At 44.1% G+C, this 26,878-nt stretch overlaps 1 protein-coding gene across 2 annotated transcripts in view; it reads right to left on the bottom strand.

Annotated features, from left to right (window-relative positions):
- The window catches only part of ANKRD12 (ankyrin repeat domain 12), a 121,149-nt gene that overhangs the window by 76,571 nt on the left and 17,700 nt on the right, over positions 1–26,878 (bottom strand). For both annotated transcript variants that reach the window (XM_067547707.1, XM_067547717.1), the window contains exons 2-3: positions 19,631–19,726; positions 10,402–10,539 (exon numbers count right to left, since the gene is read on the bottom strand). In XM_067547707.1, the coding sequence (XP_067403808.1) occupies positions 10,402–10,488 (87 nt within the window). In that variant the 5' untranslated portion in view covers positions 10,489–10,539; positions 19,631–19,726. The remainder of the gene's footprint in view (positions 1–10,401; positions 10,540–19,630; positions 19,727–26,878) is intronic.

The following is a 26,878-nucleotide window of genomic DNA, read 5'->3' as shown; positions in this document are numbered from 1 at the left end:
AAGAAGATTGACTGTGGAAGAAACAAGTCCAGCTTCTTAGCATCCTTGTGCTTAGGTGTCAAACTTGCCTGTCCATGCCTATCCCACTCGTTTGCCACAGCCACCACCAGGGATCCAGGGAGCGGGTGGGAGAACAGGTATTCGTATACCTCCACCGGAACATAATATTTCTTCTCAGCCTTTTTGGATATTGGTGGCAGGGAAGATGAAGTCTGCCAAAAAGCTTTGACAATCTTAAGCATCTCCTTGTGCACCGGCAATGTGACTTTAGCTGGATGTCAAAAAGGCCAATCGTAGGCTCTGTGACCTCTTCAGCCTCCAAGCCCAGGTTGAACGCAATCCTTTTAAGGAACTCTTGGTGGGCCCAAAAATCATCTGGCAGGATTGGGGGAGCCACTTAATCTGGGAAGAGGAGGATGATGATAATGCCAGGGGAAGGAGTTGTGCCTCCTCCTCTTCAAGGGGAGCTCTCTCTACCACCGGGTCCCAGGGTTAAGTACTGGTATCACATCCCGAGTTCGGGTCCTGGGCCATGGATCATTTTCCGGATGTGGCTACGGAGGACTGGAGCTAGTAGGGTCCTCGTGCCATTGGGATCCCCCATGGGTTCCAGTATAGTCACTAGACAGGCCATTGTCCTTGAGGCCAGGCATCTGCTGCTGGGCCAGCACCAAACAGTGGTATGCCTACCAATCTGTATTTTTGAGGCAGGTGACTGGGCTCCCATCCGACTAGGAGGAGGACGACAGTTCCTCCCTCGGGAACCAGAGTGGAGCTGACGGTGGCACCTCCTGTCGGATGCAGTGTGGAATTAGGGAGCAGTGGTGGGGTGATGGTGACTGGCAATAGGATTCCCGAGCGGTGCCGCATTGGAGGGGAGTGGTGCCAAGACGGCACATAATACTTAGTGTCAGGTCACATGGTGCCAAGTATTGATGCCACAGTCCGGTGACCATCACCATTCTACTGGTGACATGAGGGCGATGATCGGTATTTGGAAGACCAAGATTGGCAATATGTAGCAAGTGAGTCTCTCTGCTGGGTTGGAAACCTGGAGCACAGTGCCATGGACTGGGGGTCGAGATGGCAGAGACCTTTGACGTGGTGCCAGCGATCTTGGCTGAGGTGTTGTGGACTGGTGCCAAGACGGGGAATGGTGCCGGTCAACTGACCACTGCAGTGGCCCCATGGCAGGCTTACTCCTGGAGGCAAGTGCCTTTACCAGCTCCGGTGCTGAGGGTAAGGCCAGTGGTGTAGAGGGCACTGGGAGGCCCATCAAGTACTGGGCCACCTGAAAGGCCTCTGGTGTTGAGGGCACCGTTAGGCAGAGAGGCCCCCTTCTGTTCCCAGGAGTTGGGGTGACTCCCTCAGACGGCTTTCAGCCCTGGGAGGAGAGGCTAGCTCTAGCCACTTCAGGGCACGTGATTGACCCAATGTGGGTCCTTTGCCTCACCCTGCCTTCTTATCCCTCTTCAACATGTCTCGATTAGTGTGCTGTTTCTTTTTCTGTTTCTTCATCACTGGCTAAGGCAAACGGTGTCAAGAAGGGCTTGGTGCTGATGGGGTGTTCTGCACCAAAGCTGAAGTACTCAGCACTGAGCCTGAGCGGGAGGGTGCTGAGGCCGGTCTAAGTGTCGCCTCCATTAACAGAGCTTTCACATGAATGTCCCTGTCTTTCTTAGTCCATGGCCTGAAACCCTTGCAAATCTTGCACTTATTCCTCATGGGTGTTTCCCCTAAACACTTTAAGCAACTGTTGTGAAGGTCATTAAGTAGGAAGGGCTTGTGGCAAACAGAACATGCATGGTTTGAAGCCTGGGAACTGGGGCATGCCCCATCGTTGGGCAAACGTCCCCGACACTATCTCTAACTTACTAACTGACTAACCAACCAACCATTTACAAGAACTAACAAGTAGCAAGAAAGAACCACCAGACACTTGTGAACGCAAGAGAGAAATCCATTCCAACAACTATCACGGGTGCAAGAAGGAACTGAGGGGGGTGCAAGGCCGGACAGTGCCTCATATGATGCAGCCTGAATGCGAGTCTCCAGAGGTCACCAGAGCCAGCCTTATGGATACCACTAAGGCAAAAAATCACTGACAGCCATGCACGAGGGCGCACACACACCTGACATGGAATCGACACAAGCAAGCACTCAAAAAATTAAAGCTTTATATTTCAAGTATCCGTAAGAGATTTATTTCGCTGTCTTTACCTACTATCCCGCCCTTTTAACCACACTTGGAGAATTTCCTTATGTAACACAGTTATAATTCATTTGTACTGCTTGATTTTTACTTCAGAGGTCTGAAACTGTATTTGTTTTTAAAATTTAGGAACTTCGTTTGATGATTTTTTGTTGGTCAAATTCAGTATTAGATTATCCATTCTTGCCCCAATCTTCTAAAGAATTTATAGTGCTGGTACTAGGTTGAATGAGAAGAATTTAGCGCTAGTAGTAGTTTGTGCATTTTTTGTACAGGAGAATAGGCTGCACCTTCTTCAAATGCAAAGGTCAAGTAATAACCTTGTACACGTACAAAAAAGTCACTATCTGGGTTTGATTTTCTAAATAGTGATTTATTTAAAATCCCTGCTTGCTAGATGTAGTTTTCTAAAACTGGACAAAAAAGTAATTAAACTAAGTTTTTTGCAGAATGCTAAAAAACTGCTTTATAAAACTATAAATTGAAACATTAAAAAAATATAAATTACTGCATTAGTTTATCCAGGACTTCATTTCTGAATGCTTTACACCATAGTTTAAATTGCATACTCCTGAAAGATTCAAAATATAGTTCTACATCTTCCTCTGGTCACAGAACAGCATCGTTCAATATATTCCACACACAACTGTAAATAGCATTTCAACCTTCCTTTCCTCTAATCAAAAAAAACAATATTTTTATGTTTTACATCAATATAACCACATATTTCCTTTTCAAATTCACAGTTGGAGCACAAAGTTCTGCACATGCTAGAGAAGGTAGGTTGATGAACAGAGCACTGGAAAAGATCATCTGAAAAGAATATTGTGCAAGGTGGAAGGATGAACTATACTAGGGATTTCCCAAATTTTTAGTGTTTGTATTGGTGGTTGATACACTTCAGCAACTTTAACTTATAAAACAAAAATTTTTGTTTTGGAATAACCAAACAGTGACAATATTCTTTAGAACTGATGTGACAAAGTGGTTTTATGTAGTCACTAAGAAGAGTGTGGCTAATTTGTTCCTTTTTCCTCTCAGGTAAGAAATTACAATTGCTCTAAGTGATTAATGCAGTGAAAGAATGTACTCAAATAACTAGGTTACTTACCAGTAACTGATGTTCTTCGAGATGTACTGCTCATGTCCATTCCACTATAGGTGAATGCACGCCACCGTGCACAGTTCCCAGAACGTTTTTCCCCTTAGCAGATCCCATAGGGCCAGCTCTGGTGCCCCCTGGAGTCCTACGTGCATGCCACGGTATATGAGGCACTGCTGGCCCTCCACCCCCTCAGTCCCTTCTTTCTGTCAACTCTGGCAGCAGGGACGGAGGGTGGGTTGTAGAATGGACATGAGCAACATCTCAAAGAACAGCAGTTACTGGTAAGTAATCTAGTTTTCTTCTTCGAGTGATTGTTCATGTCCTTTCCATTAGAGGTGACTAACAAGCAATACCTTGGAGATGGGTAGGAGTTACCGGTGAGCTGCCCTGAGCACGGCTCTGCCAAATCCCACGTCCTCTGTTGCCTACTGGGCATTGGCGCTTGAGCCCTGGTTGAATGAGCTGTGATGGTTCCCGGGAGGGACACCTTCGCCTGTTGGTCGCAGAACTTGATGCATGATGTAATCCACGAGGAGATGCCATCTCCTCTCCTCCTCCAAACTGTGCAGTTTGGGAAACATGGGAAGAAGATTATCTTAGTTACCATGAAATTGGGAAACCACCTTGGGCAGGAAGGCTGGATGCAGCCTCAACTGCATCTTATCCTTATAGAATACTGCATAAGGGGGCTCCGAGGCAAGGCCCTAATCTCGGAGACCCTCCTAGATGAGGTAATGGCCACCAGGAAGGCTACCTTCCCTGAAAGCATGAGCAGGGGGCATGAAGCCATGGTTTCAAAGGGGGGCCCCATGCGTCTCAAGAGGACCTGGTTGAGATCCCAGGGAAGCCTCGGGTCACAGACCTGTGGGTAAGCCTCTTCACCCCCTTGAGGGACCTGACCGACGTGGGGTGGGAGAACAGCGGTCTCCCCTCTAGCTGCTGATGGAAGACCGAAGTGGCCGCCAGGTGAACCTTGAGTGAAGCCAGCGCTAGCCCCTGGAGCTTTACTGGAGCAGGTACTCCAGGATCGCTTGTTAAGGTGATAGACGGAGTCTGGGGCAGTCTGTTTAGCTTAAGAGGTAAACCGCCTCCACTTAGCCCAATACATGACCTGTGTACAAGGTTTCCTGCTGCCAAGCAGGAGTTGTTGGGCCTGCACCAAGCAGGCTCTCTCTCCCTCCGTCAGCCACCGGGCCTCCAGGCCATGAGGTGCAGGGGGTTCAGGTCCAGGTGCAACAGTTCATGAAGAACGCGTCGGAAATCGACCCAGTCATGCGAACACAGAGTGAACAGAACCTCGGACACCTCGCGTTCCAGGCCAACACAAATAGGTCCAGTTGGGGAACTCCCCCCTTCTGGAAACCCTCACCACCACTTCCGGGTGCAACTGCCCATCATGGCAGGGTAGGAATGACTTGCTGAGGCTATCCGCCTCTTCGTTCCTCACTCCCAGGAGTCCCTGCAGAGGGCCGAGGGGCATGCACCCCTCTGCCCGTCTATGTAAACCATGGCTGTGGTGTTGTCCTTCAGCACCTGCACCGCTCTGGCTGTTGGGAATCGGAGGGACACCTTATACGCTAGGCGAACGGCCCTCAGCTCCTTCACATTGCTGTGCAGGAGCTCCTCCTCCCCCGACCCGCCCCCGATTGCCTGAGTTGATGCTGATGCAGGCTCCCCATCCTACATCGGGAGCGTCAGAAATTAGGGTGACCGACAGGACCAGTTCCTCGAATGGAACACTCATCATTGCCTAGGGAGTTCGCCACCAGTCTAGGGAGGGTAGGACGGGTGGGGAACTGTGACCACCTGGTCCAATGGATGTCTGCTTGGCACATTAGTGGGAGCCAGCCACCATGAGATGGAGAAACGCCTGTGGCTGGGGAGGCTAGACACCTGAAGTGAGCTGTTTAACTGTTGTCCAACCCCCCGGGGGGCCCCTGTTGGGGGGTTGATTTCAACTTCTGAACCCCCATTCCTGTCCCTCTTTCTATAGGGTTGAAAGGGTCTACATGGAGGCCTTGGCTGATGCTGCACCTGGGGCCAGAACTGCCGCCTGGAAGCCTGGGACGTGTACAGGCCCAGGGAGCGAAGCGTGGCCCTGGAGTCCTTCAGATGGTGCAGCTTTGCATCGGTCTGATTGGAGACTAGAGTCGACCCATCAAAGGGGGGATCCTGAATTGATTGCTGCACGTCCTAGGACAGGCCCGAGGATTGAAGCCATGAGCACCTCCTCATGGCAATGGCGGAGGCCATGGCCCTACCTGCCAAGTCAGCAGCGTCTCTGGATGTTTGGAGCGCTGCCCTAGCCACCGTGATTCCTTCATCCAGGATAGTGGTGAAGTCTGCGGCCCGGTCCTTGGATAGGGCCTCAGCAAACCGCCTGAGGGAGTCCCACAAATTAAAATTGTATCTACCCAGGAGGGCCTGATGGTCGGCAATCCTGAAATGCAGGGCTGCCGTTGAATAAATTTTTCTCCCAAACAAATCCAGCTTCTTGCTGTCTTTGTTCTTGGGAGTGGAACCAGGCTGACCTTGCCTGTCCCGCTGGTTGGCCGCGTCTACCACCAGAGTTATCGGGGCCGGGTGAGTGAACAGATACTTGAATACTTCAGCCGGGACATAATACTTTTTCTCGGCCACCTTTGACGTAGGGGAGACCGAGGAAGGGGTTTGCCCCAGGGCCTTTACAATTTTGAGGACTCTTTTGTGGACTGGTAGGGCCACACTCACTGGGGCAGCCACCGCCAGCACATTGAAGAGGCTATCATTGACCTCTTCTAAATCCTTCACCTCTAGCCCCAAGTTAGAGGTCACCCTTTTGAGCAGCTCCTGATGCGCCCTGAAATCCTCCAGTGGAGCCATATGGTCCTGGGAGACTGCCTCATCTGGTGAGGAGGAAGAGGACTGCCAAGCTGCGTCCTGCGGGTGTTCCCTCACCTGACGAAAGGATGCACCCGTAGAGGGTCCCTCAATGGGGTCCAAGTCCTCGTCCAAGGAGTGGTGTCTATGGGCTTTCTCCTGAGCTGGAGGCATGGACCAAACCCCCACTGACAGGATGGATTATGGCCCCTGTCCCATTTGGATGCCCCATGGGGCCCAATAAGGCCATTGCTGCGGCCACTGACCCTGGGGCTGACTGTGCCACCTGCTGTGGTGCCTTGTGGGAGCTTCAGCTGCCCCAACGACTGTCCCCCCTGTGGGACCCCGAGCCACTAGACCTGCAGTGCCGTGCACGGCCTCAGTCCCGGGGACCATTCTCTCAACGCCTCCGAGCTGGAGGACGATGAGGATCGCCTCCATCGCTGCGAACGGTGCCCGCGAGTAGAGGTGCACTCCGAGGAGCTCGAGGTACCAGAGCGTCGTCTCGGCACCGAGGACTTATGGTACCGCTTACCCTTTGGTGACTGAGACTGGCGCCGCTCCGAACTCCGCGGTGCCATGCCTGACTCTGGCAACCAGATTCCACATTGGGAACTGCACGGTGCGGGGTCTTCGTATGGCGACCGGGTTCCGCGCTGCTTCGGTGTGGGCAAACTCCTCGCCGGGGATGCGGAGCAGGAGCTGTCTGAGCATTGCCTGGCAGACCTCGACCGGTGCCACTTCTTGGCCTACGCCACCTCCGGCACTGGGAACCGACGTTGGCGCCAAGAGGGAGACTCCGCATCCCAACTCGAAGCAGGCCTACTCAACGCCAACCTGGAGCGACTATTGGGGGAGCGTCCTCACTCTACCCCTGGTGGCCGTCTGGCGGGAGATCTTCCTCCCCATACCGGAGATCTCCACCGCCTTTCGGGGGGACCCAACATGGGTTTGCCCCAGGACAACAGCCCCTTCTCCCTCGGCGGAGGGGGTGGGGGGGCGGAGGTGGCGTGGGCAAGGCCAACAGTGCTCTTGCTGCCTGAAAAGCCTCCAGTCTCGACGGCGTCAGCAGGAGCACTCTCCCACTCCCAGGAGTTGGGGGAGGCTCCCTGCTCGGAGATGCTCGACAGGCTGTGGCCAGTTCATCTCCGCACTTGACCATGCCCGTACTGATGGCACAGGGGTGTCCGCGCTCTGCGCGCTCTCTCTTCTTCTTCAGTACTGGGGATGTTGCTCGGTGCTGAGTCGAGGCTGGTGCTGGTGGTGCACTTCGCACCGAGGTGACACTCGGAGCCAAGGTGAAGCAGGATGGCTCAGACGCCGGGCGGAGCGCTGCCTCCATGAGCAGGGCTTTTAACCGGATCTCTCGGGCCTTCTGAGTCCGCGGTTTAAAAGCCCTGCAGATCTTACATTTATCTTTCCTGTGCTCTTCCCCCAGGTGCTTACAGCACCAATCATGGGGGTTGCTGAGCAGGAAGGCCCTTCTGCAGGGAAGCACATGGCTTAAATCCAGGTGACCGGGGCATGGCCCGGCCGCTCTAAGACCCTCAGGGACTTTTATCTATCTACACTTAACACTACTTAACAACTACTTAAAACTGACTAAAGTACTTCAAATAACAAAGAGTTCAAACAATGGGGAATGGTACTTGCAGAGAGCAAGGCTAGTTCCAGCAACCGTCATGGGCGGAAAGAAGGAACTGAGGGGGCCATAGGGCCGGCAATGCCTTATATACTGTGGCATGCGCACAGGACTCCAGGGGGCACCAGAGCCGGCCCTATGGAATCTGCTAAGGGGAAAAAAGTTCCGGGAACTGTGCACGGTGGCGTGCACTCACCTATAATGGAATGGACATGAGCAATCACTCGAAGAAGAACTATTATTTATATGTAAAATTATACGTGTGGCAGAGCAATTATGTGCTAGACAGTGCAAAAAGGTGTATTGCCTTGCTTTGAGGCTTGTGCTCTGGGATAATGTCAAACTGTTTAAAGGGGATGAAAGACTATAAAAAGTGTTTTCAATCTATATAGGAGTTACATAAAATTGTTACTAAAAATAAACAAAGTGGAATTGAAAATACTGTCATAGACTGGATGAGTAGGAATTTAAATCTGTTGATTATGGGTTTTCAAGGTTCCTGGGGTATCAAAAATGTTTCAGCAATAGACAAAAGTGTTAAGATGAAAGGAAGCGACTGTACATGAAACCACTAGATAATTATTTCACTTGGTTAATTCTGATGAGACCTGGTTGCCATCTCTTTGGACAGTTTTTCTCGGTAGCACTAGACAACCTATATAGGAGCAAGAAGAGGAAAAGGATGTACACAGTGAACTTCACTACAGTGACTTTTCCCTTCCTCATCACATGATGGGACCCCAGGATTTACCATCAAACCACCTATCTGATGTTGAAAGATATCCTCACTAGATGACATTATCTCCTCCATCAGTTGGCCAAATACTAAGAATTCAGATGTGAACATAAGGTTCTTACTACTATTTCTTCCCTTGCATGTCAATTTCTTTCTGCTTCCTGTCTAATAACAGTCCAGCTTAAATAGTCAGGACAACTCTACCTTTGTATTACTTTTCTGTGACCAAAAAGCAAGCTAAAAAAATGGCTTAAAAGCCCAATTCAGTTGGTCAGATTCCAAGAGCAGTGAACAAAGCTACAGGTACTGTGTTCTGTGCCTGTTATTTTCCAGCAATTGAACTGCAAGCAGCAGAGACAGAAGCTAGATCTTCTCATCTTTTGTTGTTGTTTTCTCTCACCCCCTTCATAGTAATTAGTTAAGCATCACCTTAAAAGAAACAGGATTGACTTCAACAACTGAAGAAGTAACACCAGTAACTAATTATTTTTCTGTAAATAACCTGTAACAACAAGGTTATTTAATACCATCTGAGAGACTGTCAAGCAAACGATTTTCTTTTTCAAAGACTATACAGCTAAAAAAAATAAGGGAAATTAATTCTTCCTTATTTTTTTAAGTTTCAGACTAATTTTTTTCTTTTTATGTGTTTAAGAGGTACTCATGGTGATTGTTACAGTAGGAGTATTTGCTTTATGGAAAATACAAACCACAATTACCGTTCCTCTAACAGTAAAACAAGGATTCTATCAGTACTTCAACACCTTCAAGCCCAGCACCCTTTTAACAGAACAACCTGAACTTTGCTACATGGAATCTTACAGCTTTGAAAAACCTAATACCTCCATTGGTAGAGGAGGGGAAAAATAATATTGGGTAAACATCTCCTTACACCTGTGAAAACTATCACTTAGCACACGCCCTCCAGAAGAGGGTAATTATGGCCCCATCCCAACATAGTACCTTCTGGGATTTGATAGTGCTATTGACAGCACTAAACTACCTCCGCCTCACTCTCTCTGAGCCCTACCGCCAAATTGTGGATGCTTACTACATGTATGGGTGCCCCAAAGGACTCCCTGTAGCAACCCACACAGATTTGGTCATAATTTGGCCCTGGAAGTATTGAAATTTGGTAAGGGACATCAACATTACGGAGTAAAATTTCAGCTTGCATAATGATGGAATAACCAACCACACTTTATCTTAGGGTCACTTAATCTTACTATTTTTTGCCTCACTCAAACACTAAATCAGACAATTTTTAGAATAGACTCACTCCAGGAACTGCATATTTACACATCTTTTGTCTGTATTAAGGCATGAAAGCCAAGTGCCAACAATACTCAACAACTGCCTGTCCTATGCAAGAAATGTATTTGTCTTTACTACATTGATCTGGGCTTTTTCTGGAGGAATTCAGAATAAGCTAGAAAGACACACACACACGACAAAAATATAGACTTAAATGCAATAATTTAAAATAGCAACATCAATACGTAAAAACATCATATGACAAGATTTGCATGACAATGGCACAATAAAAAGAAATTCAACATATCCAGTTCCTTTTAATATTAAACTGAAAGATAGATTAGAAGGCTTTAAAAAATTCTAATATCTACTGTATGCATATTGACATGGATATTAAAAATTAAAAACCTGTAATCTATTTTAGCTAATTTTTAAGACCAGGAATACCGAAATACAGATACACATAGATTTCCTAGGGTTCTAATGGCATATCTTGACACATGATATGATTTCTTCTAGTTTATATATGTTCTATGATCTTACAAAATTAATCATTTTTCAGTGTAATTTATTTAGTTACATTTTCTTTTTACCTTTCTTCCAGTTGGTTTCTCCACCATGGTGCTATCACTGTCAGAATTTTCAATCTGAACTGCTTTTGTAGACCCAAATTTGGGCATTTTATAACTGTTCAGCTAGCTGTATCTTGTATCAGTGTGCTCATCATGTGTCTGCAGAAAGAGAAAATATATTTTATTTATATTTATATATATAATAAATACATACACACAACTATGCTAGCAGCAGTGTTACTATTGTAGAAGACACTAGAGTAGAGCTGAATAGGAATAGGAGTAGAGCTGAATCACAGCTAAATCTTCAGGAAAGAGCAGGCTCAGCTCATAAATGAACTCAAGTTCATGGCTGACATCACACTGGACACACTGACAAGTATAGCTCTGTCCCTGGGATGAAGAACAGCAATTCTATCATAGAAATATAACTGTTACTGTAGATGGTGTTAAAATGGAGAAGTCAGCTGCTGAGCCAGCTCTTCCCTCTAGCTCACCTCTTTCACTGATTGCTGTTAATTTTTCCATGTACTTCACAGCTTTATTGACCAAGACCTCATATATTTGAGATAAAACAATTGTCACTCCACCCATTTTACAGTTTAAAGAGACTGAATGTACAAAAACATTTCTAGCAGCGCTGCAAACAAAATTCAGTTCTCTAATATGGCAGACTCTAGTCTCATCTACCTAAATATACTCCCTTTTAGAATGAATGTGTCAAATCTATGTACTTGGCTATCTTGACTATAACCACCCATGAATCCAACGTATCACTCTTTCTTTATAGAGATGAGAATTTAATCCAGGAATCTTAACTTCCAGGGTCTACTGCTGTCTACCAAATGGTTATGTAACCCATCAGTAAAATGCATTAGGTGAAATTCAAGAGGTGAACTCAAGGTGTTCAATCCCCACAGCTACCATACAAGGGTCCTTATGGTGCTACTTGAAAGAATTTATATTTTTTTCTGTTTTTCCAATTAAGTTAAGGTTGCAGCTAAGTTACGGCTTAAAATCATATTTTGCATCCTCTTTAAAATCTACCAAAGAAGTCAGGCTGTCCTGAAAAGTGGTGGGTCAGAAACCTGGCGTGTCACTTCTGGCAGAGTCTGGAATAACATCTAGCTCCCTCATACTGCAGAATCAAATCTTATCCACTCAGCCACACTGCACCTCAGAAAGGTTATGCCAAATCTGTGTGCCTGGATCAGTGGTCTATACACTGGGGCTACTTCTGCATACCCAGCTCTATGAAGGACTGAGATATTTAGGTGTTTGCCTAGCAAATAGTTGCACATGATGAAATTTCTATGCAGAGAATGAGGAATGGAGAGGGGTTGGGGGGAGGGAGTAAGATAGTCCTCTGGTGAAGGCCTATGGGACTACATCCAGTCTTCCAGCCCTTCAGCTCTCTAGGGACCAACCTGTTCTTCTGAGCCTTAGGAGGCTCATATGGTGCCACCCACAGCATGCCCATGAGCCTTAAATAAGCTATTTTGACTCATTCAGGACTCAGGAACCAATTTTGACCAATTTGAGGATAAGGAGGAGCCAGCCCATGTTCCAGGGAATCATTTTGTAGAGGGTCCTGGGACAGGAAGGGAAATGAGGAGTGGAGTTCAGTTATACTGAAGATTCAGGGACCAGTGTTGTGTTTTATGTAACTTTTTTTTTTAAACTAACAAGGACTATGCTTCAGTTATTTCTGGAGCCACAATCTTACTATAGTTTGTAGCATTCCCAACCCTAACCTACCTACCATTCTGTCCATAGTTCACTATAGTCACTTCACTGCTGTACTCCTCAGGAGATCAGGTGGGATGTCTAGAGATGGTGTATGCCTAGAGCCATTATGGCGCTCGGCATAACACATAATTGTCAGTAAACATTAGGCCTTTTCCTTTGGTGAAACAATTACTCTGAAAAGAACTGTTGTGCATGCAAACTTTCTTGACTGGGTTTCTGGAACACTTAACAAAAGTGACCACCTGAGTCAAACTCTCACATTCAAAATAAAAGTTTAATACTGTCAGCTAAAACTTGATATCCCAGCCACAGAAAAGCAGAACCAAACCAGAGGAAATTCACTTAAAAATTACTTTATTATGGTGGAGTTGTTTGCTGCTGCATAACTTTGCCACCTTCTTTTCATACTTTCCTGACTTTGGGATTTCAAAACGCCAAACCCAAATGCTAGAAAACCAGGAAATGCTCAGTCAAGGTCTTCCACCTTTTCTCAGAAAAATCATGCATTTCTTTTGACACTAACTACATGCTTATGAAAAACAAGAAATGTGCAATTAGGGTGCTGTTTCACACTTACACAACCTTCAGTCTGTCACACTCAGATAGCAATGCATAGTCAGAATTCCACAATATCTTATCCTGCCCTAACAAAGAACAATATAAAAAACAAAACTATATTCTGTTCACTCCGCAACTCTGGACCCTGACTCATCCTGAGACAATACAACTGGACCCTCAATGTGGCCTCTGTTGCAACAATGATACGGAAAATAATTGCTCATGATTGACAGCATACTGGACACACTGAGTTACCTCTCTTCTTTGTTTCCAGCTACACAATCACAATTGAAAATGCTAACATCACAATAGAGGATATCCTAAAACTAGTTTTCTGCAGTTTAGGAAAATATTCCCCAATCCAAAAAGAAGTGATCAAGATGCTGGCCTCCCCATGCACAAATAATTAAGGCAGTGTGACTGCACTGTACGTGAAGAAGCATCTTAACCATGCAATGCCTGGTTTTTTTAAGTTTGTGGTGTGTTTTTTCTTGTAACATTCTTTTGGGGATAGGAGGAGACAGTGAGCACCATCTGAACTGTAGCTGTTGCTAATGGTTCTGCTATACTAAAGTAATCTTGTACATGTCATTAATACTTTTTGACAATCAGTAAAACTTAGCTCTTGATAAATAGCTAATTTAGCTCTCAAAATTGAATTAGTCCAATATCTGATTTTGATAGTGTGGTGAGAGAATGCCTTGTTCATTCTTCTTTTAATTACACTTGACTAAAGCACTATACTTGTGATTGTTTTAAAGTAAAAGTAAATAAACACTTATTTGTAATGTTGCTTGGAAGTATTGTTTTTGATCATTTTTCTACACTTAGAGGAAGCCAAACTGAACATACTCCTGATGACAGTGTTCTATTCATAGAACATCCAGCAGAAGGAGCTCATGATTTTACTTAAATAAGGGAGAAAAGGTTCTGAAAGCTTCCTGATGTGGTAATGTAACTTTTCTTGCTATAGAATGTCTTGTCATCTTAGTGCTTGTCTTCAGTGCAAAGTTAACTCGAATTATAGGTCAAGTGTTGTCCTAACTTGAATGATGGTGAAATACAAAAACCTAGGAGTATGGTAGTGCTTTTAACTCAAGTTTGCCAGCCCATCATGGGGTATACTCTAAAGCTCGAGTTGGACTCTAAGGTCAGAAGGCACCAATATGATCATCTAGTCTGACCTCCTGCACAATGCAGGCCACTGAACCTCACCCACCCATTCCTGTAATAAACCTCTAACCTATGACTGAGTTATTAAGGTCCTCAAATCATGGTTTGATTAAGGTACAGAGAATCCACCAGCAAGTGAGCCATGTCCCATGCTACAGAGGAAGACGAAAAACCGCAGAGCCTTTGCCAATCTGCCTTGGGGGAAAATTCCACAGAGTTATCACAACTTTCCAGCAGCTAACACTACCATTTTGCTGCTAGTCCTCCAATACGTTCCTTAAATTCCCTGCAAGTGCCCAGAAAGGACAGACAAGTTCTCCCACATTTCACCTGGAAAGAATTCATAGAGCAGCTTATCTTAGTGAAGCAAATAAGACGACAAACTCATAATCATGTTATACGCATCACAGCAAAAGAAAAAACACTGAACTGAAGAATGGAAGTGCCTTTACTAGCTCAAATTGCTTATTCTTAGATGATAGGGATCTGCTGAATTTTTAAAGACATTTTAACTGTTACTCTGGATGCACGGATAGCATAAAAGGACATTCAAAGGGACAATTCTGAGAATTCAAAGGCTCTCTTCACAAGACAGTCAAGATTTTTCCATCCAAAGGTTCCTTCAGGACTGCTTCCTCTCCACTATTATTCTGCTAGCAAATGACCCTGACCTCCCAAGGTGGCAGCATCCACTCTGGAGTTCTGTCACAATATCTGTGCCTGCAGGCATAAGGGGGTACAAGGTCCTTGGAGTCCTGATGATGACAAACTTTCTGACCATTTCCTTTTTATGGGAGGGTGGACAAGCAATGATTATTGTCTTGTATGAGAATGACTGTACTGGTCCCTAGATATTGGTTCAGCTTCATTACCACCTCTAGTAGCAACATTTGGGTAATCTTACCTATGAGAGGCAGAATGTCCCCCTTTTAGGAAATTTCTGCCTCATCTTTCTCTTACAACTGTGGGTTCAGAATATTATCCCAGGTTAACCCTCCCATGGGAAACATTTATCTTCCTATGCCACACTGCATACCTGTTAAGTCTCCCTATTTCCCCAGAACATTTTAAGTACCTTTTCCCAGGCTCCTCAGCACCTGTGTGAGGGCTTGTCTACATGGTGCATCAGTGCACACTAGCTGGGGTGTAAATTCTAGTGCACACCAGCTTGTCACACACTAACAGACTAACAGCTGGCATGAGCTAATGCACCATGCAGCCAAGCCCTTAAACTCCTGTTTTTATGAATGGGCAGTTTCTTTAGACAACTTTAAGCAGTGACCTCATGTAATGGGAAGTGTCAAACAGAACCACAAAGCAAAAAAGGTGTGGGTGTGGTGAGAGCAGCCACAAAGCTCCAAGCAACAGGAAAGAGGCATACATCTGGAGGCAGACAAGACTACTGACACTGGTGATAGGAATGGGTCACTGAAGCACAGAAAATATAAGCAGCAACTGGAGTGCGGCAAAGGGTGCAGAATGAAGTTTACTGGGGAAAGAAAAGTGTTCTTTCCTAAGTATGTCAGGCACATAAAGGGAGGGTGGAGAAAGGGGACTACTATTGCAGAAGTGATTATAAAGGAGGGGACAGAGCAGTCAAGATCAAAAGCCCCATGAGTCTGACTCCTCCCACTCATGCCTCACATAGCACTTTGGTTTTTTATCTCACTGACTAACGAAATTTGTGCATGTACATATATGTAGAATTTTTATTCAACTTTGTTGGGTTTTGCACAAGTTACAATCTCAGATGAGAGATGTCCAGGTGCAATAAGGGACATGAAGCTAAGTTTTTTCATAGGCACTGGCTACCTCCTCAGGACTTTCAAGTAACTCCTTGAGGAATGAAAAAATCAGAGTTGTTACAAATGAGAGTGCAAGATCTGTGGACAGAAATACTGGGAAGTATTTTCTAAATTCAAATGAGTTACAGTCCAGTTATTCTGACATGTATTTAAATGAGGAAATATAAATCAAACATACAAATTATGGTATTACATAATTTGTATAAACCTCCACATTTCTGGACCATGAGCCTTAACAGGTATGCTTCTAGAGCATGGGAATTGATGCCAGGGCTTGAGTGGGAAACACCATCATCTTATAGATGTGTGAGAGAAATGTTTCCTTTCTCTTTTCATCTGTTTCTTTTCTGATGCTTGGAATGTACAGTCCAAAAAATTCTATTATGTCTGGTTTGAGCTGTGTCAGGTGTCCAGCAAGGGCCCTATGGCCAGATATATTGGAGCGAGCAGCTAGGGATGACCCTCACTCCCTATGGGATAAAGGAGAGACCTTCCCTTGGAACACACATGCTGATAGGGAAGTGGGAGGGCAGGGACAATACCCTGGAGAATACCCTGGAAGCACTGAGGGGACTAGCAGTGGGGGGGGAGAGGGGAGAGAAGAGTAGAAGACATTTGACACCATTTTCACTGATCCTCCCTCTTGCTCCATGGAGAGGACTGTATCTGTGTGTGTATACGTATGGGGAAAGGGGTGGGAGCAAATAAGTGCTAACTTTATTTGCTCTGTACATCACCTGGCTATTGTCTTCCCTGGTTCATTTCTGAGTAGCACTGGTGCTGCTTGCAGGCAGTCTCCAACTGCTTAGCTGCTGCTTTTTGCCTCTCATAGGGGCTTTAGTGTTCTCCCTGGCACAACTCCTGAAGCAGCTCCTCCCCTTCCTTGGCACAGACTTGCAAGAAGAAGTCTGCCACACAGAGGATTTACAACTGATGGAGAGATTAGTTGCTCTCCTTTCAGAACTGCTCTGCTGGGGGAACCTCAATAGTAAGGGGCTGGTATGCTGGGATCAGCTCTGGGGAAGCTCACTGCTTACCTTTCTCATGGTTGGAAGGGGGTGGGGGGTGGTCTTTTACAGTGACCCTTTACTCTCCCTCCCCACTTGGGAGGTGGTGGATGAGAAGGTTAAGAGTCTCTCTCTGTGGACTGCTTAAAGCTAAAATCAAGGGAAAGTCTGTGCCTCAGCCTGTTCTCTCTCTCCCCTTTTTCCAAGTAGGAGAATCTGTGACCTGTAAGGGTGGGAAGTGTTAAAGCCGAGTTGGAGGATAGCTGGAAAGCATTCTAGAAAGCATTCTCCTGAAACTGGCACCAGAGCCTAATGATCCTCTCTAATGATCTCTCTCCTCTCCTGTTTCCTTTGGGAGCTGGGATTCTTCAAAGTGTGACTTCATCCACCCCATTTCAGGGAGAAAGACCCAGTAATACACAACTGCATGACAGCCTGGCAGCAAATGCACACTCTAGCTCTGGAGCAACTAAGGGTACTTGGTACAACTAGAAAAGTGTCTTGTAGAAACTCTGTGCCCTCATTTGGTGCTTCAATTACATTAAGGAAATTATTAAACACAATTTCTCTCCATAATTCCTTATCAGGAGACTGTACCTGTTCTACTGTTCTGTTTGTCCTAATCTACAACTAGAAAGGAACTGACTTAGAGATCTCTAGTTTTCTATTTCTTCCTTATATTCCCTTCTAAATATGTTACATTCCCCTATTTCAATTACTATCTCTCTCTCATTTCAATGAGTTAAACCTTTCCTTACTAAAACCAAAATTATTTAAATTCACAATTCTGGCCTTGGGGTCCTACAACAAATCATATTTAGCTTCGCTATAATTTCTCCTTCTATAAATAAGTACACTTGCCTTTCTTCTGCCTTAATCTGATTTGTTTCACACTTTCCAGTGAATATGGAAACAACCCAACCTTTCTCCTGTTTTCTAGGAATACCTGCTTCCTGTTATAGCAAGTTCATCGTATATATCACAAGGGCCTTAAGTCTCTCTCACTGACCTCTGGGTTCTTACATCTGTAAATCTTCTGTTGCATCTTTATTTTACCACACAATGGTATACCCCTATTTAAAGTAATATATTCAGTTTTAGTTGCTTTAGATAAAAATATATAGGTAATACTAAAAAAGTCTTTAAATGTTTTTATAAAAGGGTAACAAAGGTTATTAGAATTCTGAAAGATTGACATAGAATGACATCACAACAAACTAGGATTAATTAAATCTAGCACGGAAAAGAGAGGAGACTTTACTGAGGTATGCCCAGTTATAAAGATAAATGCTAAGTAATCAATCACTTTTTAAAAATATATAACAAGTCTCATAACAAGTGAGTCATTTGGTTAAATTTCTGGAAGCTTACATTTAAAGCTAATGGAAGGCCAAGTATTTACATAAGATGTAAACAACCTGTGAAATTCATGTTCCACATTGCACCATAGTATCTGCCATCTCTTTTCCTCTGTTCTTATTTTTCCATTTTGATTTTCAAATTTATTCTTCATTACTTTCTTGTTCTGAGGTTTGCCTGGTTTGCGCTCCAGACAGCTGCTTGAGGGTCGGGGCATTTTTTAGTAGCTACATGCAACTAATCTCACAGTTTAGCTGAGTACCATGGTAATTAGAGGAGAGAAGCATGAGACTAAGCTGATGTGGGAGCAAAGATAACAGATGGGAGATCTTCAAGGAACGACTTTCACAGCTGCTTTATCCCACAGGTACAAGAGTATATGTAATTTAGAGGGGATGGGATATAGTATAATGCAACCTTCTGTATCCCCACTCTTCTCCTATGCCTCTGATCCTGCCTGATATGTCCCACTCCACTCAGAAAGGACACACTTCAATCTGGAAATTACTGTCTTAAGCTATTTTAAGCTATGGTACCTATGTATCATCACAGAATAATGCATACTGACGCATCTTAGTGATCTAGAAGAGCCAATCAATTTAAAAAAGGAGTGATTTTTTTTGTTAAAGTGATTGCTAACAAATATACTAATTCTGCCAAGCTGCGAACTATACTTCAAACCTACACTTTTGCCTAATTAGAAATATATAAATAATGAAATCACTGTTTATTCTACAACAAAGTCTATCCAATATGTACAGAGCATTAACATTGCAAGTTCTATTTACCCAAGGGCAGTGAGTCATATTTGTTCTAAAAGACAAAAGAACTTGGAACAGTTATTACTGCAGTACGTACTAGTTGCAAAAACAGGATTCCACAAACCAGCATCAGTTTATCAAATAACTGAACATAATACTCTTAGTTCATCAACTATTTGATCAACTTAGAGCATTAATACTGTATATTCAAAAGCAAAGACGCTAATAATGACAAAACATCTCATAGAAATTTTAGCAATCTGTGCCATATTTCAAAACTGTATGCAAAAATGCTGTGGACATTTTATAAGGCTTTGGTGTGTTTGTAGAACACTAAAATGTTAGAAAACCAGTCATGAAGGTAAGTTGCATCTCAGACCTCTATTAATTTTTAATGATGTTAGCAGAAGATTTAAAGAGGACAACTCTCTTACACAAAATTTAAAGCATCTTGCCATTCAAAATCAATAGCAAATAAGTGTAAGAGGAAGTCATCTAATTGATGTGAAAAGAGCTAATATTCTATTTCAGTAGACTATTTGAAAAATATACTACACCACAGTATAAAAAAGATTAATTAATTTCTGGCCTAAAATTTCAGCGACTGGTCATTTTGGATGCTCTACTTGACTCATAGAGCCTGATGTTTTGGAAGTGCAGATCACCTGCTCTCTGTAAATCAGTCCCTTTTAAGGTGTCTCAGGTTGGACATTCAAAAAGTCACTAGTAACCTATGAAAATTCAGGCCTATATTTTAAGCAAAAGTTGGAGACAGGAGGAAAGAGACTCAATTTAAAAAAAAAAAAAAAAAAAGAAAGAAAGAAAGCAGAAGAATTACCTAGAGTGGAATCACAATGATGAATTTCAATCTGCGATGGCTTTCCAACCTGATCTCAATTTCTTCAGCACTATATATAAAACACCACAAGCAGATCTACAAAGTGAAAACGAAAAGAAAGTATTAAATGAAAGAACAAAACAAAATGACTTCCACTAACAGTGAAATAACTCATTTTGGTGCAAAATAAGAGTGCTTTGCAGCTTATTAATAGACAACACACAAAAATGCATTTTGCTTGATGAAAATACCATGTTTGAGAAAAAAAATTATATAGCAAACTCCAATAAAACAAAGAACAAAGTCACAAGATGTAGAGTTAAGCAAAAAGGTATAAGAAAGAAAACACTAAGAATTGGGAAAACATGTACAGTTATGCCATGTTTTGCCCCAGTGCAACACAGTCAGCAAGGTGTCATTTTGTAGTCAAGGCTACACAGTTCCTTCCCCGAAACTGTGAATATGAATGCCAGGTCTGACTGCATGGAGCATCGGCAGAGCCCCTCTTTCTCTGGAATGGGAAAATTAAGTTCCCTGTCCTACTCCCTGAAGGGCAGGGATGGGTGTGGTAATCCTCCAGGAGCACCCAGGCTTGTGAGGTACCTCACTATTATTTGTTCTTCACATGAAGCAGTCTTGTCTGTGCCTGCTGTGGCTCAGCTCCCTGAAACCAGCAGCCTCTTACTACAAACAAGCACTGACTTCCCATCCCCTTCTTAGGCTTCAGAGTCCAAGCTCCACCCCAAGCCACAACTTCAAAGCACTGTGTATACAGTTATTTTTACAGTGCTAGCATTAGCGCGTATCTGCTGATCTAGGTTGGGAGGCTCGCTCCCGCTTGCTCCAAAGTGCTATGTAGGCATTCCCTCAGACTGTTAATCCTATGCATGCATAGCATCCAATACAACAGAGCTTCAACTTGACTGAGGCCTCTAGGTGCTACAACGATATAAATAATCAAATTAAAAAATATAGGTACATTCAAACTTTAAAATTGAAAAAAAAAATCTTAAAACTATGTAAGTAAACACACAATCAAGCATTTGTAATCCAGGTCCTTCATTGCCTTTCCCATTCCTTTTCAGTCTACCACATTTCATTGAAATATCAAGACAGAAAGGACCAGGATCCAATGCAAGCCCCCCAAAACAACAGGACCCTAATCCCAACATCAAATTTTATTGTCCATTACAGGCAATTTCTGCATTCAGGGTAGATTTGAATCACAGATCATGCTATGAAAGCTGAAAACCAGGGACAAAAAAATATGGCCAAACATTTTTGATCCCAGTTACAATCAGCTTCCTCTCACCTTCAAAACAAAGTTTCCAAAACACTGGAGGATGACTTCGGGGCTAAAACACAGGACTGAAATCATGACATAATTCTATTCTTTAATTTACTACAGGTTTCTTGTGTAACCTTGGCCAAAGTGCTTAAAAGGTAAACTGTGATGCAAAAAAAAAAAAAAAAAGGTCAAGATTCTTCAGCCATATTTCAACGTGTGAGAGAGAGAGAGAGAACATGGTTCTGTAGATTGAGATTCCCTAGTACAAACAAGAATTAAAAAAAAATCTGAATGCTTGAGTCTGGGGTATGTAAATATGCATTACATTTACTCTTGGGGGAATTCTGCATCATCACACGTGCCAAATTCATGTCCTCTACAGATTTCTTTGCTTCCTCACAGAAAAATTCTCCTCCCCAGCAGTGTAGGCACATTGTTTTGGGCACCTGGAGCACAGCCGGCAGAGAGATAAATCATGGTGGGGCTGGGGACATCCCAGCCAGTGGCTCCAACCCTGCATGGGGCTGGGGAGAAGGGGTCTCTCTGACTCATCCCCAGAAACCTCCCCCAGCTGCAGGAAGCTCCTCACCTCCCCACCCGCTTCCTGCCCCCATTGCTCTTCAGCTACAGGAGGGAGGGGTCACTGTATGGGAAGCTGCTCCCCAGTCCACCCAACCCCCCTTGCAAATGGACTCCCCCACCTTGACCCTTTGCACCCCAACCCACCAAGCCCCATCCTCCGCACCTCCCCGCATCCAGATCCCCATCCCTGCACCCAGACCACACCCTGCTGAGCCTCCCACTCGAACCCCAACTCTGATGAGCCCCAACCAGCTGCAACAAGCCCCCACCACACTGAACCCAAACCAGCTGCACCTAGACCCATCCCACCAAGCCTCACTCCCCCAGCCCCACCCCCCTCCTCTGAGCCCATATCTTCTGCCAAGCTCCATACCCCACCCATACCCCTTCGCTGAGCCCCAACCACCTTCACCTGGACCACCCTGCAAATCCCATTGTCCCTGCATCTAGAAATCCCCCCCCCCCCAAGCTCCTGTGCATCCAGATCCCATACACACACCTGGACCTCCCCCACTGAACCCACACCCAAATTGCCCCACACCCACACCTAGATCTCCCACACTAAGGCACTTGATTTTGCCTGGTGAGCCTGCCTGCCCACACCTGGTGCACCTGACATAGAGGAGAAGGGCTCCACAGCATTTCTGGGGCATGCCCAGCCCTGGCAACATGTTAGAGTCAGGTGCAGCTTCACAACCGAGTATGCGCTCTGGTGGCATCTGCAGTGTGACCTCCCACCTCCATGCAGCCAGTGGCCTGTGCTCCCCACTGCCATCCTTGAGCCTCCACATTTATTTATTGACAAATAAAATTTGCAGAATTTTAAAATACTGTGTGCAGAATTTTTAAGTTTTTGGCGCAGAATTTTCTCAGATGTAATCATAATAAAGTAAAAAGAACAAACATTGAGCAACATTTTACAGAAGTGGGATGGAGAGGTGGGAAATGAGCACTCAACAACCCAAATCTCCAGAAAATGATCAACTGTTTTAAAATAGTCTCTGAAATGTCTGCTCTTGGCATGCCAGGCTGCATTATGGAAACTTGAGGCAGGAAATTATATCTGTCCACCAACTGCAGAATACAATATACGGGACCAATCATTCAGAGGTAATCTTGATCCTCTTTTGTTTCAAAGGCTCAGGGTCAGTCTCACATTAAAAGAATTGAATTTGACTGAGATAGTGAAGAAGATTCTCCAATATGCTTGAACCGACTTCTGTCAACTACTTCCTACCAAAAGGAGGAACAAATAAACCTATTAGCCTAAGGATATCCCCTTATCAGAGCACAAATCAGAGACGAAAGCTCAAAAACTCTTCTGAACTAGATGGAAAACATAAATTGGATCCCTTGCACGGATTTTTGCGAGATCCATATTTCTATAGTCTTTGCTCTCAGCAATATCCATGTGAACCTAGTCCAATAGGCCCCTGAAACTCGTCTCACACTTTGCATGCACTTACCCAAAAGCTTCCTTTCAAGCAATGAGATCCACAGATCCCACAACACTCTTCAGTCTAGTTGAACCCTTGGGAGTAAAACTCAGACCTGCCAATCCCTGGCTAAGGAGAATGCCTTTTCCACTGAGCTAGCCAGTTGAGACAAATTTCACAGTTACAACGAAATGTCCATTTTTCAAACTAAAATCTTATGAGTAAAGCATTAACTTTAACTTTGAATATGCATGCTGCCAAGCACGAAAGCTTTATTATTCACTTAGCTGAAGAACAGTGATCCCATGTCAGACATAGTGTGGATTATATATGTGGACTTTACTAATCCAAGAAAGGAAGACTTTGTGCAAGTACATAAGTGTTCTTATTCTTCAGCATATCCTACATCCTACCATGGGATTTTATCAACAGTGTGTAGCAAGAGATGAAAAAAGTTTAGTCCAATATTATAAATTAAGTCTTGTCATCTAAATTATATCTGTATCACCAACTGAAGGTCTTGCACAGAATGACTTGCAACCTGGAATTCTAGCTGGATTCCCAGTTATTGCTGGATGATAATTCTTCAGCAATACCCAAATCTGCATTTTATCTTTTGTAACTGGCTAGGAGATCACAGCTTTTTTCTTTCCAATGTAGATCTCACCCACTATAACAATATACTTTGTCATTTTGAGATTATACTATAATGATGTGCCCTTCTTGCAACTACACTTTAAATACATTTGGAAACTAAAGATAAGCTTCTGCATTTTGTACTACTTGGAAAGCAGAGTGTCTCAACAACATGCACATTCAACCAGTATTCTGTAACCTGCTCTGGCTGACTGGGGGTTTCTGGATGGAATTTAAAATATTGGTATTGACCTGTTTCTAATATATTTAAGTAATTTCTGATTAGTTTATATATCTTTACCTCTTTTCTCGTAAAATTCCTTGTTAGCCCTCCTTATTTCTTCTTATTTAATGCCTGCTGTAGTTTATGCTCCTTTTCATTGGCTTCACTGGCTTTTCATTTTCTGAATGATCATTGTTTGGCTTGAATAACCTTTTGAACCTCACCATTTAGCCATGTTGATTTACTTCTTGACTTCCTCTTTTTCTATTTTGTTTAGAGGAACGCATGCCTTCTGAGACTCTATTATTGTTTCCTTAAGTAGTATCCATGCCAAATCAAAGTGGAAGGATTGTAACTTTTTCTTTATTCCGTTATCAGGACACTTAATGGCAAACCCTAGAGGGAGGGAACGCCACTACATGCTAGGGTGACTGTGTGAAGATTTTTGCCTGGATGGCAAGTTCCAGGGAATCACTGATAGGAACTGCCCTTAGAATGCTGCTTCACCTACTTCCTGCATGGGAGAATGCTGTTTACTACTCTTATGCCATGGCTCCCTGCCTTTCCATCTTGGCTTGGCTTTCTCTTGGCTGAAGAGAGGGATGTCTGGGTCTTGCCTTCATGAACTGAGTGAGGAGGAAGCTCATCCACACCACTAAAACCAGCAGAGCTCGCCATTGTAGCTTAGAAGAGGTGAAAGAGTATGTTTTCCCTTTAGACTTCTGTTGTCTACAAGACTGAAATCAAGTAGGAGCTACAGGTGCACATCAGGTGCTGCATTGTCAAAGAAAAAGGGGATGCTGGAGAAGCCAAAAAATCAAATGGCTAAGCCCCAAAAGCCTGCCAAAAATTTGGCACAAAGCCAGCCATCCTAAAGTCCAACTGAACCAGAATATGTAATTTTAAGTTTTGGTTTAGTTTCAGAATCATAGAAATATAGGGCTGAGCATGACCTCAAGAAGTCATCAAGTCTAGCTACCTGAACTGAGGCAGGACCAAGTAAACCTAGACCATCCCTGACAGGTCTGTAAATCCTCCAATGATGGGGATTCCACAACCTCCCCTGAAAGTCTATTTCATAGCTTAAATATCTTTATAGTTAGAAAGTTTTCCCTAATATCTAACCTAAATCTCCCTTGCTGCAGATTAAGCCCGTTACTTTTTGTCCTACCTTCAGTGGAAATGGAGAACAATTGATCACCATCTCCTTATAATAGCCCTTAACATGTGTGAAGACTTATCAGGTCCCTCCTCAGTCTTCTCTCAAGACTAAACATGCCCAATTTTTTTTACTTTTTTTCCACAGGTCAGGTTTTCTAACCTTTAATCATTTTTGTTGCTCTCCTGGACTCTCACCAATTTGTCCACATCTTTCCTAAAGTGTGGAACCCAGAACTGAATGCAGTATTCCAGCTAAGGACTCCTTAGTGCCAAGTAGAACAGGACAAAAGATATTATAAATCTTTAGATCCAAAGATAATAACTAAGCTCTGTAGCAGAGAGGTCTGTCTACTCAAATTACAGCTGTAGAAAGCATAACTAGATGGCTCTTCACCCAAAAGGCTTATCCCTGAGCCAGTGATTGAACACTGAGTTTTGCCTCCACACCGCAAACAAGCTGAAGACCACTGTAGGATTTGTGGACTTTATTAATACGAACACAGAAAACACAATGAGTTTCTTCTCCTTAGCAGTGAGTAGCTAGCTTAGCAACTAGCCTAGGAGCACAGCTACAAACCCTACTAGATAATGTTCGGGGTTCATTATTATTTGAATTAAATCTTTAAATTCGATAGCCCTGAGTTCCAGAATATTTATGTGGAGTCCCATGTCTTCCAAGGACCAGATCTCTTGCATTTGCTGCTGTTCCAAATAGGCTTTCTAACTTGTCCCTAGTATGCCCATGACTAAAGTCTTTGCTATGGTGGGGCTTGAAAACTATATGCTTTTCCTTACATTTTCAGGTTCTGGCCACTGTGCCAATTCTGTGAGGATATGAGATGGCACCGTGACCTCTCTGTCCATCTGGCATTTGCCAGGAAGCAGACAGTTCTGAGTCAGAGCTGTAGAAGCCTCAGGTGAAGTCTGGCAAGCAGTGTCATGTAATTGCATGCTGACATGTGGCATCACAGCCCAGAGCAAGTCTATACTGTCAGTCGGCTTTGATTTTATCTTGAGTAGCAGGAATCACAAAGACAGGAACATGTCCTCAGGTAGATATGATCTTTGACCTGCAGGGAGGTAGGGAGGGAGAGAGTGCGCACGCATATATATACTAGGGTGATCACCATCTCCTACTGGAACCTGACTCTGACCAGTTATCCAGGTAAGGGAGACGTGGATACCCTGTCTCCTCAGGTGCACTGCAACCACTGCTAGATCAGTCATGACAATTCTTGGTGCTGTGGAGAGTCCAAATGACAGTATATTTTTCTAATAGTGATTCAGTCCCACTGTGAATCTCAAGCATGTCTTGTGAGCCAGGTGAATGGCTATGTGGAAATATGCATCCTGCAAGTCAAGATCCTTGGGCCTGCAGGGATGGAATGAGAGAGACAAGCATTACCATCTTCAAATTGAGGCAGCATATGTATTTGTTCAGTCTCCTCAGGTTTAGGACAGGATGAAGAAAATCTGTCTTCTCTGGCATAAGGAAATATTGGGAGTAAAAGCCTCTTCCCTCTGTTTCCTGCGGGACCTCTTCTATGTCTTCTAGATAAAGCAACATGGCCACTTTTGTGGCCTCAGGAGAAAGGTCAATGAAGAGGAAGAGAGGCAGGGAGTAAGGTCTGAATAGGGAAGCAACGGGAGATGTCCAAACACTCATTTGCCTCCTATGACAGTGGTCCAAGTCAGGCAAAAAGGGACAAAAAGACTCCCAAAAGTGGCAATAGCTCTAGTATCACTCTTGAAATTACCATCAATTCTGCCGTTTCTGTGCCAAGTGAGCAAAAGGAAGTTGAGGGCAGACATGTTGTAGAGCAATGGTATCTTTTCTGAGAAGATTACACAAGTGGTGATTCCTGCGATTATGCTGGTATCCTTTGTCTCTGCTGGGGCTGGTTCTTATGTGGTTTTCAGTA

This window comes from Emydura macquarii, unplaced genomic scaffold, assembly GCF_026122565.2.
Source record: "Emydura macquarii macquarii isolate MOO-44397 ecotype Brisbane River unplaced genomic scaffold, CSIRO-AGI_Emac_v2 contig_212, whole genome shotgun sequence".
Lineage (NCBI taxonomy): Eukaryota > Metazoa > Chordata > Testudines > Chelidae > Emydura > Emydura macquarii.
This window is presented reverse-complemented; position numbering and strand designations above follow the sequence as displayed.